Source organism: Callospermophilus lateralis, chromosome 16 (assembly GCF_048772815.1).
Source record: "Callospermophilus lateralis isolate mCalLat2 chromosome 16, mCalLat2.hap1, whole genome shotgun sequence".
Classification (NCBI taxonomy): Eukaryota; Metazoa; Chordata; class Mammalia; order Rodentia; family Sciuridae; genus Callospermophilus; species Callospermophilus lateralis.
Window position 1 is genome coordinate 15,346,066 of NC_135320.1, and position 19,500 is coordinate 15,365,565.

The following is a 19,500-nucleotide window of genomic DNA, read 5'->3' on the forward strand; positions in this document are numbered from 1 at the left end:
TATCTAAAAGAACAAAAATGAACATACTATAGCAATATAGCCACCACAATTAGCAGGCTAACAATTCATAATGGTCAAATTATGGAACAAACCCAGATATCCACCGGCAAATGAATAGATCAACAAATTGTGGTATATATGCACAATGGAGTTTTACTCAGCCATAAAGAAGAATAAAATAAAAGCATTTGCTGGTAAATGGAGAAAAAATCATGCTAAGTAAAATAAGCTAGATTCAGAAAATCAAGAGCCCAATGTTTTCTCTCATATTAGAAGCTATAGCAAAATAAGGGAGAGAAGGTGGCAGGAAATGAGATTGGAAAGGAGATAAATCAGTAGAGTAGAAGGAAAAGACGAAGGAGGAGGGAGGAAAGAAGGTAAAGGGGTAGAAATAGAGAATGAAATAAGCAATAGCTTGTTGTGCACATATATAAATGTACCAGTCAAAAATAAATGAATAAAGGAGTGAGAGGAAGATCAATAGAAGAGACGTGAGACAACACAGGGAGTCTCTTTGGCTCTGAAAGCATTATATGTGCACATGTCATTACTGACCTTCCCAACAGTCTTGCCACATTCGCAAATCCATCTTTGGGATCTCACCGCAACTCAGGTAGCCCTGTGGGTATTCCGCCTTCACAAACACATCCGGCTGAACCTGCTGAATGTTGTCACCATTGTCGCAAAGCACACGGCCCAATGACACCTGTTTCAGCTGAGTGAGTTGTGCAGGGGTAAAAACTCCAGGGTTTTCATACCAGAACCTGGTAGTTAACAGAAAAGCCACAATTTCATGGGTCACTCAGGTACATGTCCAACATCCACAGTGAGACTTTGCTCCACAAAAAAAGAAAAGAAAAAATACAAAGCAGATCTAAGATCGTGTTTATGCTCCAACTAAGTATACTTTTAATTCTTTCAAATATTTATAAAGCTGATCAACCCTATTCTTCTGAATTATCACTCTCAAACTCAAGTTTTATAAGGTGATTCAAAGTCTTATAGAATTCTTATTTAAGGAAAAAAAACATTTTTTTTAATTTAAACTTTATGAACTGGCCTTAGAAATTTTCCAAGAAACTTAAGATGAATGTGTTTGCCTAAAAAGTAAATATAAGTTTTTAAATTCCACATATACCCTTTGGTTCTATTTACCAACTAATCAGAATAAATGGATCCAATTTTAAACGAAAGGATGTAATTTAAAAGTGAACTGATAAAGTGAGTCTTGTATTTGTTCATTCAATAAATGTTTAAATATTAATGTCACGTGTGCTTTTTTCATACTGGTGTACAACAGTAAATTAAGACAGTAGGTGAAAAGACACTGCCCACTCACTTGAGTATCCATCAAAATTCATGTTGAAGTACTAAGCCCAGGTATTTTGAAAGATGACAATATTTGGAGACAAGACCTCTTTAAAGAAGGAACTGAAGTAAAACTAGTTTATATAGGTGGGTCCTAACCCAGTGTGGAGAGATATAAAAATACAGAGAGACAGGTATTTGCAACCTGGGATGAAAGGCCCTCGTAAGAACCAACGCTGCCAATCCTTGATCTGAGTTTTAAATTTCAGACTTGTGGGAAAAATCAAATTATATTATTTAAGGTACCTACTGTGTTGTACTTTGTTACAGCAAATCCAGCAAACTAATACACTTAGGGAAGACAACTTACCCCAAATATTGGAAGTTTCCCAAACTTTTCCAGTGTTTATGTATGTTTTTAAATGAATGCCAATGTATGTTTTAAAATTAATGCCAACTGAATATCTTATGCCAACTACATAAGGCAAGAAATCCAGAGCATTAAAAATAATTTACAAAACTAATTCAATAAAATATATTATTAATATTTGCCAATGTATAATTAAGGGAATTAAATCTTTTGCTACTTTTTTTGTGATATCACCCTTAAGTGGAAAAAAATTGGAAGAAAAATGTTAGGAATAATTTTTAGGGTAAATTTAATTAAAGTCTAGGCTATGTTTCAAGCTTTATATACATCATTTCCGTAATAATACAAAAAGTTGAATTATTAAACCAATTCACAAAAATCCTAAATCTTACTATTAAACTATCTTAATGAATCAGAAGATACCATGTCTTGAAACATATTTGGTGCCAAGTGCCAGAAGAGCATTCAGGGGAGCTGCTTAGTAGGTTTGGATTTCTTAGCTTTTATATTGAGTCTTACAATGATAACAGAAATTGCATGACTAACTTACATTCTCCAGTCAGCTTTCTTCCAAAATCTCATAAATTCAATTTATTTTCTATAAATACTTTAGAGAAATCAGGAAATTTTAGAGAAGAGTCTCCAGTTATCTCTTCACTCAATGCCATCTTTGTATGATTTTACAAAGAGGCTGGCCAATAATTCTCCTTCCATGAGACTAGAAGGAGGAGGTTCAGAACTGCTATCAACCTCTGCCCTCTCAATATCATTTAAGGATGCGGGGGTACTGCAGAACAGGCACTATAGTCACACACACTTTCCAGATGAGGAACCTGGAACAGAGTCAGGTGTTGCCCAAAGTTAAACAGTTATAAGGAGTATTGCTCAATAGTACTTCTAACATGCATCCTCTCAACCACTGACTTCTGTGCCCTTCCAAGACATTCTATTTCTTTTCTTCTTACAAAGATGTACAAAAGGAATGTCATCTGATATTATCGGTGGTCAGAAAAGTTTTGAGACCATACCTACCTTTTACTTATTATTATTTAATAAATTTGAAATCATAGAAAATATGGAATCACACAATAATATTATTTTACACATATATTTGGGAGCAAGAAAACAATTTTTGTTATCTTTGGTAAGTATAACAGATAATCCTTCACCTATCTCCATCTCTTAGCCGCTGAAACTGGGTAACAAAGAGGCACATAAGTGTCGGTCCCACTCTCGTACCAGGAATCAGGTCTTCAACCATCAGGGCGGGCCATAAATCAATGTCACCTGGGGTGCTGTACAACCTGGAACAAGAAAGGCAGATAGCACACTTGGAAGTAGTCCTTACATGAATGACTATTAAACCTTATTTTTAGTTCAGTTACACAAAATGGAAAGGGAAATATCATTATTATTATCACTTTACAGATAAAAAACACTTAAGGTGAAAAAAGGCATGCAGGAATCACCCAACCGACAGGAAGCAGAGCTGTGATCTAACCAACAGAATTTAACACCAAAAATCACTCATTGTGTCATTCTTCAAAATTATCTCATGAAACAATGAAATGTAAATATATTTTACATAGTTGTATGTATATCCATATATGTCAATATATACAACTAATTCTTTCAGAGGCAGTAGAAAATAAAAACACTGAACTATGAAAAATTTCCATCTTAGTGTATATAATAGATATGTCAAAAACTCAGAGTGAAAAATATTTTGTGGATCATAATTATCATATTTACTATAATAATAAATACATTACAATGTTATCCTTACTATAGTTATTATAATATGTTATATTGAATGTATAATAGTATATAATATTTATAAATATAATTATATTATTATAAATATAATTATAAATAATAGATATTATACATTCTATAAAATAACATATTAGTGTGATCATTATTAGGTATTATTATAAGGTTATTTTAATAATATATTTTTTCATTGTTATATAATGAAATCACAAGCATTAAATAATTGCTAAAAAGTCAATGATCAATTGATCTAGAATTTGGAGCCATTTTAAAAACTAAATAACAAATAGACAAACAAGAATTACTTAATGCAAATAGTAATAATAAGCCAAATAGGCCTGGGCACACAACCTACTTAAATAAAAATGAAAAAACTGATGTGGTTGCATCACTGTAGTATGATGGTTTTAAGTCCTTTGGGTATAAACCAACGAGTGGGGTAACTGGATTAAATGGTGTTTCCATTTCAAGTTTTCTAAGGAATCTCCACACTGTTTTCCATAATGGTTGCACCAGCAATGTATGAGTGTACGTTTTTCCCCACATCCTCCCCAACATTTATTGTTACTTGTATTCTTGATAATTGCCATTCTGACTGGAGTGAGATAGTTTTAATTTGTATTTCTTTAATTGCTAGAGATATCGAACATTTTCTCTCTCTTTTTTTTTTTTTTTTTTTTGGACTATTTGTATTTCTCCTTCTGTGAAGTGCCTGTTCAATTCCTTTGCCCATTAACTGATTGGGTAAAATATGAGCAATGTCCTACATTCCAATTAGGAGCCACCTTGGTTAAATTGTATTCCCTGTCTCCAAACAATAAACATGATACAAAGTTAGTCTGTTTTTGCTTTACTTCATCTATTTTACTGTAAGCAATGACTCACTACACTGCGTATGGTTTAACTTTGCATGTTTTAAACTTGGCACAAATAAAAATATGGTGCCCTTGCTTCCTTTTTTTCTTTTTTACTCAGTAAATTAGTCAGAGGTGCAATCGTGTTGTTGAACACCTCTGTACCTCCTTCATTTTCGCAACTGTATATTAAATAGTTCCTTACTGAAAACTATTCCAATTTAGTTTTCTACTCTATTGGTAATGAATACTGTGAGGTTTTCAGTTTAAGTGCTATGAACATTCTCACATGTTTCTTCAAATGTATAAGAGGATCTCTAGGCTAAGCACTGGTATTTTCTTTTACCATGGAGGTCCAGAGAGTAAATGTTTTCAGCTTTCTGGGACAATTGGTCTAGTTGCAACTACTCCTCCATTTTACAGAAAAGCAGCCATAAACAACACAGAAACAAAGGGACACAACTGTGTTCCAATACAGCTTCACAAAATCATTCAATCAGTTAGATTTAGTGAGCAGGCAATGATCTATAGATATCTGCTTTGGAGATATTGATGTTAGAGCCAGAGAAGATGGCTGCAGAGTACACCTTCAATTGTAAGGTTGAAATGCTGTCCAAAATGGATGTGCAATTCATACTTTTATAATGAGCATATAGAATTTTTCTGTAATACATATCCTTGTGCATTCCTTTAATTTTCATAAATAATGCAAAATGCTATCCAAAGTGGATGAAAAATTCACATTTCCACAATAGTCATATAGAAATTCTCTGTAATCTATTTCCTGGCAAAGTGACTCACTTATCCTTTGGCACAATTTAATTTAGTCTTTATCTTTTTGTTGTTGTTGTTGTTAGACTCTAATATCCTCCCCCTTTTTCTCCTCCCCTTTCCTTTCCTCAACCCTCCTTCTCCTTCTTAGTTTCATCTTTCCATCTTTCTCTTCTTCAGCTTCTCTTTCTCTCCCTTTATCTTACATTTGGTTTCTTAATTTCTGACAACAGGTGCTTTTTTATATTTCCAAGCACTCGTTTGAATGCTGAAGTGCTTATTTAATTCAAGTTTTAATGTGAAATTGTTCTTTCCCAAGGTTTCAGTTTTTTTCTGGAAGATTTTTCCTCTGAAAATATTTACATTTGCTGGCGAAGACGTTCCTTCACCCGATGTCTGACAGGGTCACAGCACTGGGGATGCTGCGGTGGGACAGACCCATCTGGAAACCGGAACCATGGGGAATGTTAAGTGTTTTGTTTATGATACTCATGATATGGATAATAGGGCGTATGTCAATCAATGATAAAAAGTATATATTGCCTGAGATTGCAGGAAAATTCCTAGAATTGTATCCTACTAAAAAATACAATTGAGAAATACCACGAGGTATATTTCAATATCTCTCAAGATACAAACAATAGTGTTATTCCTCAAGAAATTCACAGGAAAAAAAGATTGCAAATCTAGGTTCCTGAGAAAAGCTTAACAACTTACACAAGCTCCCCACCCCACCCCCATTCTAAAGCCACAACCTGTACAACATACATCCCCCCCACCAACAGACCCTCCTTTGCCTTACACAGGAATTCATGATGAGAATGGAAAACACATAGTTAATATTAATGGCAAATGGGTTGAGGTGCAGAGCCTGCCCTTTAGTTAAAGATCACAAAGATATAAGAATTGGTGTGCTTTGACCGAGGATCATGGAAACTCTTTAAGAAAGCAGTTAAAATAGTTCATCTGAAAAAAAGGAAATTTACCTTGGAAATTTAAAATAGAATAATGTAAAATTAATATAGATATATTTTAGAGGCACTTAGAATAGTAGGCTTTTTAAGTGATAGACTTTCACTATTTTATGTATGTTTTACTGGAACTTTAGTTTAGAAGTAAGAAAGCTTATCAATAATCAGAGGTATGCTTTAAAGTTAAAGATTAATGAAATAATTATAGGTATGCTTAAAGTTAGAAGTTAATAATAGGTCCAGAGACATGTAGCCTAGCACCTAGTGATTGAGGTGAAAATGTAAAAGCGTAATCATGATTGGCTAAGGTTATAGAAAAATATTCTAAACAATGTACTTAATATCTTAGGTAATCAATATATGTCAGAACTAAGACTGTAACTCTTGAAAATCATATAAATCAAAGAAGTTTCAGGCTTTGAGGCTATCCATTAAGCACCTGAAAAAAAAGAAAGCCTGTAAAAAAGATAGAAAAATAAAGGCCCCTCTAGGGGCAACAGATGTTTTTCTGGAGGCTGCTCCCCACTTGTAACCTGCCTCTTCTTTCACCAATGCCACTCCTCCTTCAGGACCCCTCCCTTGGCACAACTTAATTTAGTCTTTATCTTTTTGTTGTTGTTGTTGTTAGACTCTAATATCCTCCCCCTTTTTCTCCTCCCCTTTCCCTTCCTCAACCCTCCTTCTCCTTCTTTCATCTTTCCATCTTTCTCTTCTTCAGCTTCTCTTTCTCTCCCTTTATCTTACATTTGGTTTCTTAATTTCTGACAACAGGTGCTTTTTTATATTTCCAAGCACTCGTTTGGGGCTGGACCCTGGCAATTTGCATTTCTGTCTTATTGTCACATGCCTTTATTTAACATTTGTCTGTCCTCTTTTTCATTCTGAAATATTTGTAAAATGAATTTCTCATTCGATAGCTTGTTCTTCAATCACTATGGTGATGTACAACATTTTTAATGGCAATGTTAGTGGTGACAGTGAAGTAGGAATTGAAATGTTTTCTTTCTTTTTTTTTCCCCCCCATAACATCTGTAATTTCACTTCATTCTGCTTTCAGATCAGAAGAGGTCACTGTCTTTTCTCTACTCACTTCCTCTTTCATAAGTAAATGCTATCGCTGGACACTTGAGATTTGTAGCGGGAGCTGTGAACTTCTGGTTTCCAGTTACTTTTGACAAAATAGTACTTGGTGTTGAACTTTTCCTTCTAGAGAAATTTTTTTTTTCATCTAAGTTCTCTTCCCCTTTTCTTTGTCCATGAAGATTTTTAAAGTACCCAATCCCTGAAAGCTCTAGAGTTGCAGGGGAAGTAGAGTTCATGGGCAGTTCTGTTGCATATTGCTGATTATTTTTAAACACAGTTATTTTGGAATTCACACCCTTCTGTCTCTGCTAATTCTGAAGGCACAGGTTGTGTGTTATTTTTTGTGCACCCTCTTTGCTGATCTCATAGTTTTGGAGGAGGAGGCTGTGTTGAAAGTTTAAAATCAAGAGAAAATCATTTTCCTAGGTATAACCTGAAAATATGACTTTTTAAATATTTGTTAATTAATGGCTATGAAATTATGTTTTATGTAGATTTTGCATTTTTCAAGTTAATTATGTAATTGAGCACCCTCTACATATCGATTGGGAGTCTAATTTTCAACTATTTTCTTATGTAAAAGTGCCTATTTACACTTCCTATCCATTTTTAATGGGGGCATAGTTTTCTTTCTTACTATCAGGAACTCTATAAATATATATTCTGGATGCTAATACTTTTTTATGTCCAAATGTATTTACTCCATATTCGTGCTGTTCTTGGTCACTCCCATTTATGTTGGGTTTTGATAAAAAAATATATTCTTTAATTATACAGTCAAGTTATAAATTTTTATGGTTATTATGTTTTATATCTTACTTCAAATTTCTTTTCTTCCCCAGAACTGGTTTTCATATGATGTGAGATATGAATTCATACTCTTTTTTACGGGCTGAAGATATAGCTCAGTTGGAAGAGTGCTTGCCTTGCATGCACAAGGCCCTGGGTTCAATCCGCAGCACCAGAAAACAAACAAACAAAATGCTCTTTTTTGTGTCCCTGGAAAGAAAATCAATTATTGTGTATCACTTATCACGCATTTCTCATTATGTCTAGCAGTTCTTTCAAATATGATACTTCCAAATATGAGCACCTTTTCTCATTCACTTCTGGTCTGTTCCACCAGTCTTTTTGTATATGCTTGATCTGATATCACACTTATTACTAAGAGCTCAACAATGATAATAAGTGTTTTCTAAAAGTTAAACATATCATTTGTTGTATATAAATGTGTGTAATATAAATATAGATATACATTGCTCAACTTGGATTTCCAATGTTTTTTTAAAAAAATTTTATCTAAATTTATATGACCTTTTTTTCTTATAAAGTTTCCTTCTTCATATTGATATTGTTTATCTTCAAGTCAAAATGTTACTGACCTCAAGAAGCCAGTTAAATAGTGTTCCTCTTTTCGTATTCTTTGAGAGACTCCAGGGCCTTTGGAAATGTTCAGATTATATTTATAAACGGAGAACCAGGTATGAGGTGAATAACATGTTTCAAAAGCATATTTTGAAAAGTTTTGTTTCCATTTAAACTTAAGCTATCTAGAGTATTTTGCCAAGTCAATTTGTTTCTCTTACAGTTCTGATTTAATCTGTTATTTCCAATGAAATAAGTAAAAGTCTGTTGGGTTTCATGAAACATTTAGTTTAATGATTGTTATGAGCTGAATTATGTCCCCCAAAATAGGTCAAATCAGTAATCTTTGGTACCTATCATTGTGATCTTATTATTTGGGAAGACACTTTATAGAGATGTGATCAAGTCAAGATGCTGTCACTGGGGTGGACCCAAATCCAATATGACTGGTGTCCCTATAAGAAGAGGACTGTGTAGACACAGACACATAGTGAAGGAGTCATGTGATGACAGAGGCAGAGACTGAAGTACCCCAGCTGCAAGCCAAGGGCTGTTGCCCTCTACCAGAAACTAGAAGGAGCAAAGGATTCTCCCCTTTCAGTTCCAGAGGAAACACAGCTCTGCCAATACCCTGATTTGGGGCTTCAGAACTATGGAATAACAAATTTCTGTTGGTATAAGACACTCAGTTTGCAGTACTTTGCTATGACAGCACTAGGAAACTGACATAATAATTAATTCCCATAATTTCAAGCTAAATTCACTTCTAATTTTAAAATAATTTTCCTGCCAACATACTACCATTATCCCATTCCTCTCACTTGCTTACGGTTAATATAATTTGAGTTTATCTTTGAAGTTATCCTTAAATTAATTTGTAACATATTTAATTTTTTAAAGGAATTTAAGATTCCCTGCTAAATTGAGCAGAACTAGAGGGATTTCCCACATACCTTCTGAATTAATTTTTTAGAATATACCTTGATCCTCAAAATAACTGTCCCTAATGCATATAACATTGGATGGAGGTCCCTGTCCAAAGCAAGTATGAAAACCATTAACACAACAAGTCTTCTGGCTCTGATAATGAAACATTAAGCTGTGTTTAGACTTAGTTTCTCACCTAGTCTACTACAGGTGAATTAATAAGAGTAAACATGGTTGAACTATGTTAAAAAGAGATGCTTTTGTTGCTATTTTTAATTTACAGAAAGTTGAAAAACAAATATTAGCCCAGAATAGTAGGGCCATGCCTGTAATCCCAGTGGCTTGGGAAGCCGAGGCAGGAAGATCACGTTCAAAGCCAGCCTCAGCAACTGCAAGGCGCTAAACAACTCAGTGAGACCCTGTCTCTAAATAAAATATAAAATAAGGCCGGGGATGTGGCTCCATGGCTGGTGCCCCTGAGTTCAATCCCTGATATAAAAAAGAAATGAAAAACAAATGTAGTTTAACTCTGGTTAAAATCAAATTATACAGAATATGAGAAATAATGGATAAAGGAAACCAGAAACTAAATTGAGTTCATATCCGTGAATTGTAAGTGTTAAGAAAATAAATGGTAAATGGAGGTTTTAGATATTAGAATACTGAATTTTCTCAGATAGCATAATCATGGTTTTGTTAACTACAGTCACTTGGTATTGATGTTACCCATCTCTTAAATAATTCAGTTAAACATTAACCATTCTTATTCCTGTTACTGCTTATTGCTTTTACCATGGCTCACCATATCATCTCCAAGAAATGTAGGGAGCCCTTCAATGAGCTTTGTTACAAGCCTTATATTGAGAAACTTATTAATTGTGTATGCCCTATGTTTGGTTTTTCAAATCAACTCCAGTCTCCTTAGAGGAAAGTTTGAGATCGATAAACTCTCAGAGCATTTCTTATCAATTCATCTGCATTAGTCAGAAGCATGTCAATTTAAAAAAAAAAAAAAAAACTTTTTCCATTATAAACATTGTATCACTTCTTTCTTGCTTAAAATTAGTCATTAGTAAGAATAAAGAAATAGCTTCTGCATTAATACCATGTCATTGCACTTGAAAACTGTCCTCCCCAAAGCTAATATTAAACATTTGTTCCATATTTAAAACTAGTAATCTGGTGTGAGGCAACATGGTTATGAAGGTACAGTTATACAACCTGAGATGGCATTTCTGATAGTAAAACCCCCTTTCTTTTGAAAACAAAAACCATCACGGAGGCCTGGTAACTTTAACCTTAACTGCTCTGAATGCATATAGTATAGAGAGCCCTGTTTCAAAGCAAGAATGAAAACCATTGACATAAAGAATCTCCTGGTTCTGATAATTAAACAATGAGCTGTGTTTAATTTAGTTTCCCACCTTTTAGATTACAGGTAGAATAATAAGAACAAAAGGAGACAAGTTATGTTTAAGAAGAGAAGGAGAGAAAAGAAATGTTTTTGTTGCTATTTTTATGTACAGAGAGTTGAGAGAAAATATTTGCAGACCTTGAAATGAGCTATTTCTTGCCACAAAGACTACAATGTCAATCTATATCTAATTTCATAACCACAGTTTGACTTAAAGTCGGCTTTAGAAGGATGGATAATAATAACTTTCATTCAGCTGGATCATTCACAGAGACAGGAGGACAGATATCCATATGGCATTTGGGGGAGCTATGCATGCTTACCTGATTCAGAGAATGAAAGGCAGATAATGCAGCAATGCATGATTTTAATGAAACAAATAAAAGCCATTCCCATAAACATGGAGGAATGGTGCTTTGTGATAAAGTGTCCTTGCAGAAAAGCTTTCTGAGACACTCCTGAGTTTTCAGAATAAATATGATCATTTAGTGGCTTTTTTTTAGAGAGAAAAATACATTTGAAACATGTCCTTCAAAAAAGCAAAGTGTCCTTGTGTATTCTCACACAAAAATAAAATTTCTTTTGCCTCAGGATGGCTGCTTCTATAGGAGAAAAGTAAATGGCATTTCACACCAATGAAATTAAAACAATGAGAACATCTAGCATGATTAGTCAGTTCAGAAACACAGTACAAAATAACATTATGATTAATTTATAGTCTCTGAAAACATCAGAAAGAAAATTGTTTTCTTGTTGTTTTGGTTTTTTTTGTTTTGTTTTGTTTTGTTTTTTGAGAAGCAGAGTTCCTCAGAATATCTTTCACTGAGAGCTTGTCTCAGGACTCAATTTTTCCTCAAAGATTTTTAAGGAGACTATTTTTTTCTTCTTTCAAATTTCTACAATTAAAATTTTAGGCATTTTTAGAGAGCTATCCGTAAATGTTAAGAAACATTAGCTCTGGAACAGAAATGGCACCAAAAAGTAAATAAATGGAGAAAGTCAATCAAGTGACTTTTTAAATTTTTTAATGGATATAAAAGACTACCCAATTTTTGCTTTTATAGGAGGAAGAACTTCTCTTTCTGCTGCCAATTTTACAGGAGGAAAATAAGCTAAGCTATTTTACATATTTTACGCAGGACTAAAAATGTAATAGTCATCAAATTTCCAAAAGCAGAGTACAAAATATAGAACTCTACAATTATGTCTAAAAATAAAATTAATCACTTAAGCTCTATCTTATGATCAGTTACAGAGAAAAAGGGAAAGAGAGGACAGATAACCAGGAAAAACAAAAGGAAGAAACTGAAAAATAAAAACAGTATCAACAAAGGCAGAGGCATCAATATCGAGACAGAGATACCTACAAGCAATCATAGAGACTGGGGCAGACATTCACATTGGAAAACAAACAAACTCATAGCCATCAGAAATCCATGTGCCTTGGATACTGGCAAACTGAACAAACATTTAAAGATGATATCTTTAAATGGATATTTAAATTATGGATATTTCCATAGTTTTAATCTTGAATGTCCTCCAAAAGCCATGTGTTAAAGCCATGTGTGTTAAAGTGGAGTCTTTAAGTGATGGGGCATGGTGAGAAGGAGACAGATCACTAAAGGTGTGCCCTTGAGGGAGATATTGGGACCCCAGCCCCACCTTTCTCTCTCTTTGCTTTTTGATTGGTATGAGGTAAACAGTACATGTCTCGACTACATGCTTCCACAGTGATGTGCTGCCTCACCACAGGACAAAGCAACAGGACCAACCAACCATGGACTGAAACTTCCAAAACTGTGATCAGAAATAAACCTTTCTATCTTTAAGTTGATTTGTCTCAGGTATTTGTTATAGTAATGGAAAGCTGACCATTATAAACATTGACAGCATGGCAACAATTTACAATTAAATTCTTTTTTTTCTTAACCTCAATATTAGACCTAAATCATAAATTTGGTTTGTTTGGGTTTTTTATTTGTTTGTTGTTTGTTATATTTTTCATGATCAGGACAAAATATTTTTTACAAAAACAGTTTTATCAAATTCTGCCTACATACTGCAACCCTTTGACATTTCAGAGTCTGTGTTCTCTTTTTGATTAAAAGGTTGATTGACAAGTATTAGGCGTTAAAAACATGCAGTCCTTAAAAATGGAGAATTTACCCTCACACTATAATCAAAAAGACAGAAAAATAAATGAAAAGAAAAAAGGAATACTGTGTGGGACAATGTTATTAGACATTTTTACAAATCATGTAAAATTACTTAACATCATCTAGGGAGCAAGTAATCACAGCAATAAATCATACTTTTAAGTACTGATGATGACATTAAAAAATTAACCCCTTTAATTCAGTCCAAAGATTCTTAATGACTCATAGCGTTTTCTAGCACTAATCTAAGATTAAAAATAGAACTAGTCAACAGACCCTGCTTTAGAAAGCACGATCAGGAAATCAACAGGTGTTTAAAACACTAAATGGTATATAAAAATATATCATGATATTTACATAGAATAAGACAATGAACAAAAGAATAACTCTCCACTGGTGGAATTCAAGGCATTTGACACAAATGTTGAGAGGTTTCTTCTAAGTCTTTAAAATCATGCCCCATACATCATGATACTAGCAGTTCTAAGCCTGATATATAACTGAAGGATAGACAGATGAGAGAGAGAGAGAGAGAGAGAGAGAGAGAGAGAGAGAGAGAGAGAGAAATGATAGTGCATTATTCAGCTTTTCATCACTATGGAAAAATGCCTGACAAAAGCAACTTAAAGGAGAATAGAATTATTTTGACTCATGATTTCAAAGGCTTCAGTCCCTGGTTAGCCAGCCCCATTGCTTTGGCCCATAGGCAAAGCAGAACGTAATAAAAGGATATGACAGAGGGAAGTATGTCATGCTTACTTCATGACAAATAGGAAGCAGGGAGAGAGAGAGGAGCTTGGGTAAAGACATATCCTTCCAATCCACACCCCTTCTCCAACTATGGATCCACCTTCTCCAACTATGCCCCATCTCTTCGAGTTTCCACTACCTCACAATCATGCCATCAAATTATGAATCTATCAATGGATTAATCCACTTGTGAGTTTAGAACTCTCATGATCCAATCCATTCCTCAAAGCCCCAATCTAGGTACATTTCTACACTAAGGCCAAGCCTTCAACACACAAGCCTTTGAGGATCATTCCGGATCCCAACTACAACAGAAAGTTAGGTCAGGAGGTAACTGCTAGTTGGATAGCTATATAGATGTTTTTTCTACAGGCCAGCTAAGTTATAAACATTTTATTTTTATTGGCCACTTTAATCTTAGCTGTTAATACTTGACTTGTAAATTTTATTCATATTTTCAAAACTGAAAAATAACTTTGGTTTGGTGCTCTGTCTAAATACCTTCCACTCCTGTGTTGCTCCTCTTGGAACTTCTGTAAAAACTTGGTTTTCAGTCTTCATGCCTCTTAACCTCCCTTAGGCATTCTTTCCATCTGTCTATACTATAAGCTGAATGATTTCTACAAATTTATCTTCCAGTTCACTCAATTTAAAAAAAAAAAAATTCTTAGATGTTAATAGGCCTTTATTTATTTATTTATTTATATGTGGTGCTGAGAATCGAACCCAGTGCCTCACACGTCAGGCAAGTGCACCACCACTGAGCTCTAGCCCCAGCCCAGTTTACTCAAATTTATCTTCTAGTTCCCACAAAACATCATCCTTTATCCAGTTATACTTATGTAACTGGATAAAATATTTATAGAGATTTTAATTTGAACTTTAAAATATCTATAGATTTTAATTTGAACTCTATTGATCATGCCTTAAAATTTAGTTTTTCAGGTTATCTGTAATTTTTATCTTTCCTTCTTTAAAGAGGCTTCGTTCATTCATTCTTTCACCTATACAAGTATGTTAAGTCTACTTATTTTATAGTTTCTTGAATTATTTCAGCATCCTTAGATTCTGTTTTATTTTATTTTAGTTTAATGCTTTTCATTTGTTCTCATTGCTATCTGGTGGCACTTTATTTCCTAAAGTGAATTCTAAATTATGTGTGTGAGGATGAGGGTGTTTTCTTTGTCCTGCTGGGCCTGTCTATCCACACTGGCTTGTGGAAGTTGCCTGGATAGTGATTACTCATTTGCTGTTTTCTAGAGTTTCAGGGGATTTAGTTTTCATGATACTTTATCATCTTGTCTTTCTTGGCACCATGGTGTTGAGAAAATTCAAATTCCTCTCATGTAGTATAGGCTTGGATTAAAACTGCCACAAAGCCTACAGAATGGGAGATCTTTGCCACCTGCTCCTCAAACAGGTAATTAATATCCATAACATATAAAGGATTTAAAAAGTTAATATCAAAAACTGAAATAACCCAAATAATAAATGGACAAAAGAACTAAACAGACACTTCTTAAAAGAAGAAATATAAGTGGTCAAGAAATATATGAAAAAATGTTCAACATCTCTAGCAATCAGAAAAATGAAAATCAAAACTACATTGAGGTTTTATCTCATTCTAGTCAGAAAGGCAAATATCAAGAATACAAGTAATAATAAATGCTGGTGAGGATGTTGAAGGGAAGGTATGCTCATAAATTGTAGGTAGAATTGCAAATTAGTACAACCACTCTGAAAAGCAGTGTAGGGATATCTCAAAAAAATAGGAATGGGCACCTTGGTGGGTTCCATTTTCTTTATCCATTCATCTGTTGAAAAGCACCTAGGTTGGTTCCATATTTTAGCTATTGTGAATTGAAGTGCTATAAGCATTGTGCAGCTGCATCACTGTAATATGCTGATTTTAAGTCCTTTGGATATAAACTGAGGAGTGGGATAGCTGGGTCAAATGGCGGTTCCATTCCAAGTTACCCAAGGAATCTCCGTATTGCTTTCCAGAGTGGTCACACCAATTTGCAGTCCCACCAGCAATGTATGTACCTTTTTCCCACATCCTCACCAATATTTATTACTATTTGTATTCTTGATAATTGCCATTATTACTGGGGTGAGATGGAATCTCAGTGTATTTTAATTTGTATTTCTCTTATTTCTATAGATGTTGAACATTCTTTCATACATGTTTGACCATTCGTGTTTCTTCTTCTGTGAAGTGCCTGTTCAATCCCTTAGCCCATTTATTGATTGGATTATTTGCTTTGAAGAAAATGTACACATACACACACATACACACACACACACACACACACACAAATACCCACTCACAATGCAATATTACCCAGCCATAAAGAAGAATGGAATTATGACATTTGGATAGAACTGGAGATGATCATCCCATATGGAATAAGCCAGTCCCAAAAGACCAAATGCAGAATGTTCTCCCTGGTAGGTAGATTCTCATCCACAACAAGGGAAGGGAAGATCAGAAGTTCAGTGGACTACACAAAAGGGAATGAAAGGAAGGTTAAGGAGATGGGAACAGAAAAACAGTAAAATGAACCAGACATATCTTTCCTATCCTTACATATGAATATACAACCAATTTAACTCCATATCATGTATGACCACAATAATGGGATCCTAATTACAATAAGTTATACTTATTCTATGTATGTATAATATGTCAAAATATACTCTATTGTCATATACATCTAGAAAAAACAAATAAATAAAACAAAAGGAAAAAAAACTAAAAATAGAACCACCATATTACCCAGCTATCCCACTTCCTAAAATCAGTGTACTATAGGGATACAGCCTCATCAATGATTATAGCAGTGCCGTTCACAATAGCCAAGTTATGGGACCAATCCAGATGCTTTTCGACAAAGTTTTTGAAAAAAAAAAAGTCATGTATTTATACACACAACGGAGCTTTACCCAGCCATGAAGAAGAATGAAATCATGGCATTTTCTTGCAAATGGATGGAACTGCAGAAGATTCTGTTTAGTGAAATAAGTCAGACCCAGAAAGTCAATGGTTAAATGTTTTCTCTCATATGTGGGGGGGGGAAGTGGAGGTGAAGAATCTTATGAAAACAGAAGAGTTTACATTGAACTAGAGAAAAGGAATTGAAGAGAAAAGGAGTAGGGAAAGTGGTGAAAAGAATCTGACCAAACTATCCTATGTATATATATGAATATACCACAGTAAATTAAGAAAAAAGATCAAAGTATCACACGTGTGTACTTTTTAGATGTTAGTGCTGAGAAGACAAAAATTCTTTTCATATTGGTTGTACCAGTTTCTCTGAGCACCAACGAATGTGTGCTTTTTTGTTAGAAACAGACTAAAGCTATCCTGCTGTTACCGTATGTTAAGTGTGCTTGTACACATTTGTTTAAAAATCCTTTCTATATAAGCCATTTGTTGGGTTTCCTGTTGGAGAAGGTAGGGACTCTATAATTTCCTCTTTCTATGAGAATCTCTCCTGACAAGATGGTGTCCCACGGGGTTAGCTCAACATGAGAAGGAGGTGGTGGACAAATTCATCGATTATCTGCCACTTTAAGTTTCATACAGTGTTTGGTGTTATTGACCAGAAAACATGTCACATCTCTAGAAAGAAGAAAAAAAAATGTTCCATTTTTAAGAAAACTCCCACAAAGTTTCATCTTTCATCCTAACCTTAGTTCCTAATGTTTAGTCCAGAGTCGCTTCCTCTTTCCTGAAGGGAACAGGTTTTCTAGTTCCCTTCCTCCCTTACAGAAGTGAGGTAGGAATTTTTCAGGGAGTGGTGCCTATAGAAGGCTGGAGGCCATGTCTCCTTACCTTACTTGGGTTTTAAAATACATCTCTCCATCCCTAAGTCCAAGAGTGTGCCTGAGTACAGTATAGTAACACCTGAGCCAAGACAGCACTTCCTCCTGATTCCTACTTGACTTTTAGTCTCCTTATCCTTTCTGGCATATAAGAACTGCCCTTCCTTTTGAGCTTGTTTCTGTTTAAAATAATTCTTTATATTTTTAGTTTTTATTCAATAGCTGGTAAGTATTTTTAGGAAAAAAAAAAAAGGAGGCTTACTCTACGAAATTGATTACTTGCCAAGAAATTCTCTTGGTGTCAAACTGTCACTGGAAGGAGGCTATTAGTCAAATGCTTTCAAAAGCACGTCATTCTCTTTTTAAAGCTGCTTTTATGTCCCTTATTCCAATAATAGAACAGGCAGGAAAAACAAAGTTTGAATATAATATATTGTGCATTATGTTTATATATTTCAATCCCATTTGCAAATATCACTTTGGGTAATTAAAAATAGCAGAGAAGCTAATAATTTCATTGACGTAGAAGCCATGTCAAAAAGAAAGGAGGAAAAGAAAGAGGAAAAGGAAGAGGAGGAAGAAGAGAGTTCTATTCTAGTTAAAAATGATTATAAAGTATCATCCTTTGTTAAAATGAACATGAGGATATGGGTCAGTCAATTCCAATGAACCCAGTATTTTCAGTGCATCTTTAAATATTCTCCACTTTCTTCATATTTATTATGAGTGACAAGTATTAATATTATTTCACAGATATCTTTATTGTGCTTTACAAATACCTTAAAAAGCTTTTCATATATTCCACAAATTTTGCACAATAATAGTTATTATTGCTTTTTTTCATGTACTTAAACATATAATCACAACTGCTTTCCTCAATTCCAAGCAAAAAGTAAAAAACACAGTTTCAAGTTCTATTAGGATTTCTTTTTGTTTAATGAGAAGACAAGCTGACCTAATTAGATGGTACAAAGCACAGAGTTTCAGCAGTAGCAACAGAGTTCTTTCTATCGTGAAGTTAGGAGAAATTGTATTTATAATCATAAAAATTAATGTCCAAGCTCCTCAACAATTTTAATATAAAAAGAAAATTAGAGAGTACACCAATGGCATTTCATGAGTAAAAGAAAATATTTAGCTACACCTAACTTACTATGAATTTTGTGTAATTTAAAGGCCATCCTCTCTGTTTCCATTCTGGAAATACACTTTTCCTGCAAATGTCATGATGCTGGAAAGGAAAATGAGTGAATTGTGACCTACGCAGAGATGGGTGCCCCTCATTTTCATCCCCAGTATTGCAACAATAACAACAACAAAATTCATCTTCTCTGTAAACAGATGAGATATTTATATAATTATTCTAACTTTAGGTATGAGAAATATGAGACTAGGAAAGATAACAAAAGGTTACACGGTGCATGAGAAATCCATGGTTTGATACCAGAGCTCTCATGCCAGTATTCTGTGTGCTAAGATTGCTTCTCCAATCTTCTTTTGTGGTATAACTGCAACAATATAAAACCAAAATCAGACATTGACAATGGTGAGTTTTGCATGGTGGCTGGGAACCCCACCCCACCCTCCAAAGATGTCCACTGCCTAGTCCCTGGAACTTGTAATGTTACCTTGAATGACAAAAGAAACACTGTAGATGTGAGTAAGTAAAGCATATTAAGATGAAAGTATTGTTGTGGGCTATCTGGATGAGCCTAATATATTTACAAGAGTTCCTAAAAAGTAGAAAAATGAGGGAGAAGACTAAGAAGGAGGGGGCCATTAGCCAAGGAGCATTGGCAGCCTCTAGAAGTTGAAAAGTCAAGGAAATGAATGCTACCTTGAAGGCTGTGGAAGAGGATGGAGGCCTGATTTTAGCCCAGCAAAAAGTGCTTCAGACTTCTGACATCTAGAACTAGAAGATAATAAATCC

At 34.3% G+C, this 19,500-nt stretch overlaps 1 protein-coding gene across 1 annotated transcript in view; it reads right to left on the reverse strand.

Moving 5' to 3' along the window:
• The window catches only part of Pxdnl (peroxidasin like), a 431,430-nt gene that overhangs the window by 38,509 nt on the left and 373,421 nt on the right, over positions 1–19,500 (reverse strand). The window contains exons 18-19 of the mRNA XM_076836074.1: positions 2,848–2,982; positions 556–764 (exon numbers count right to left, since the gene is read on the reverse strand). Of these exons, the coding sequence (XP_076692189.1) occupies positions 556–764; positions 2,848–2,982 (344 nt within the window). The remainder of the gene's footprint in view (positions 1–555; positions 765–2,847; positions 2,983–19,500) is intronic.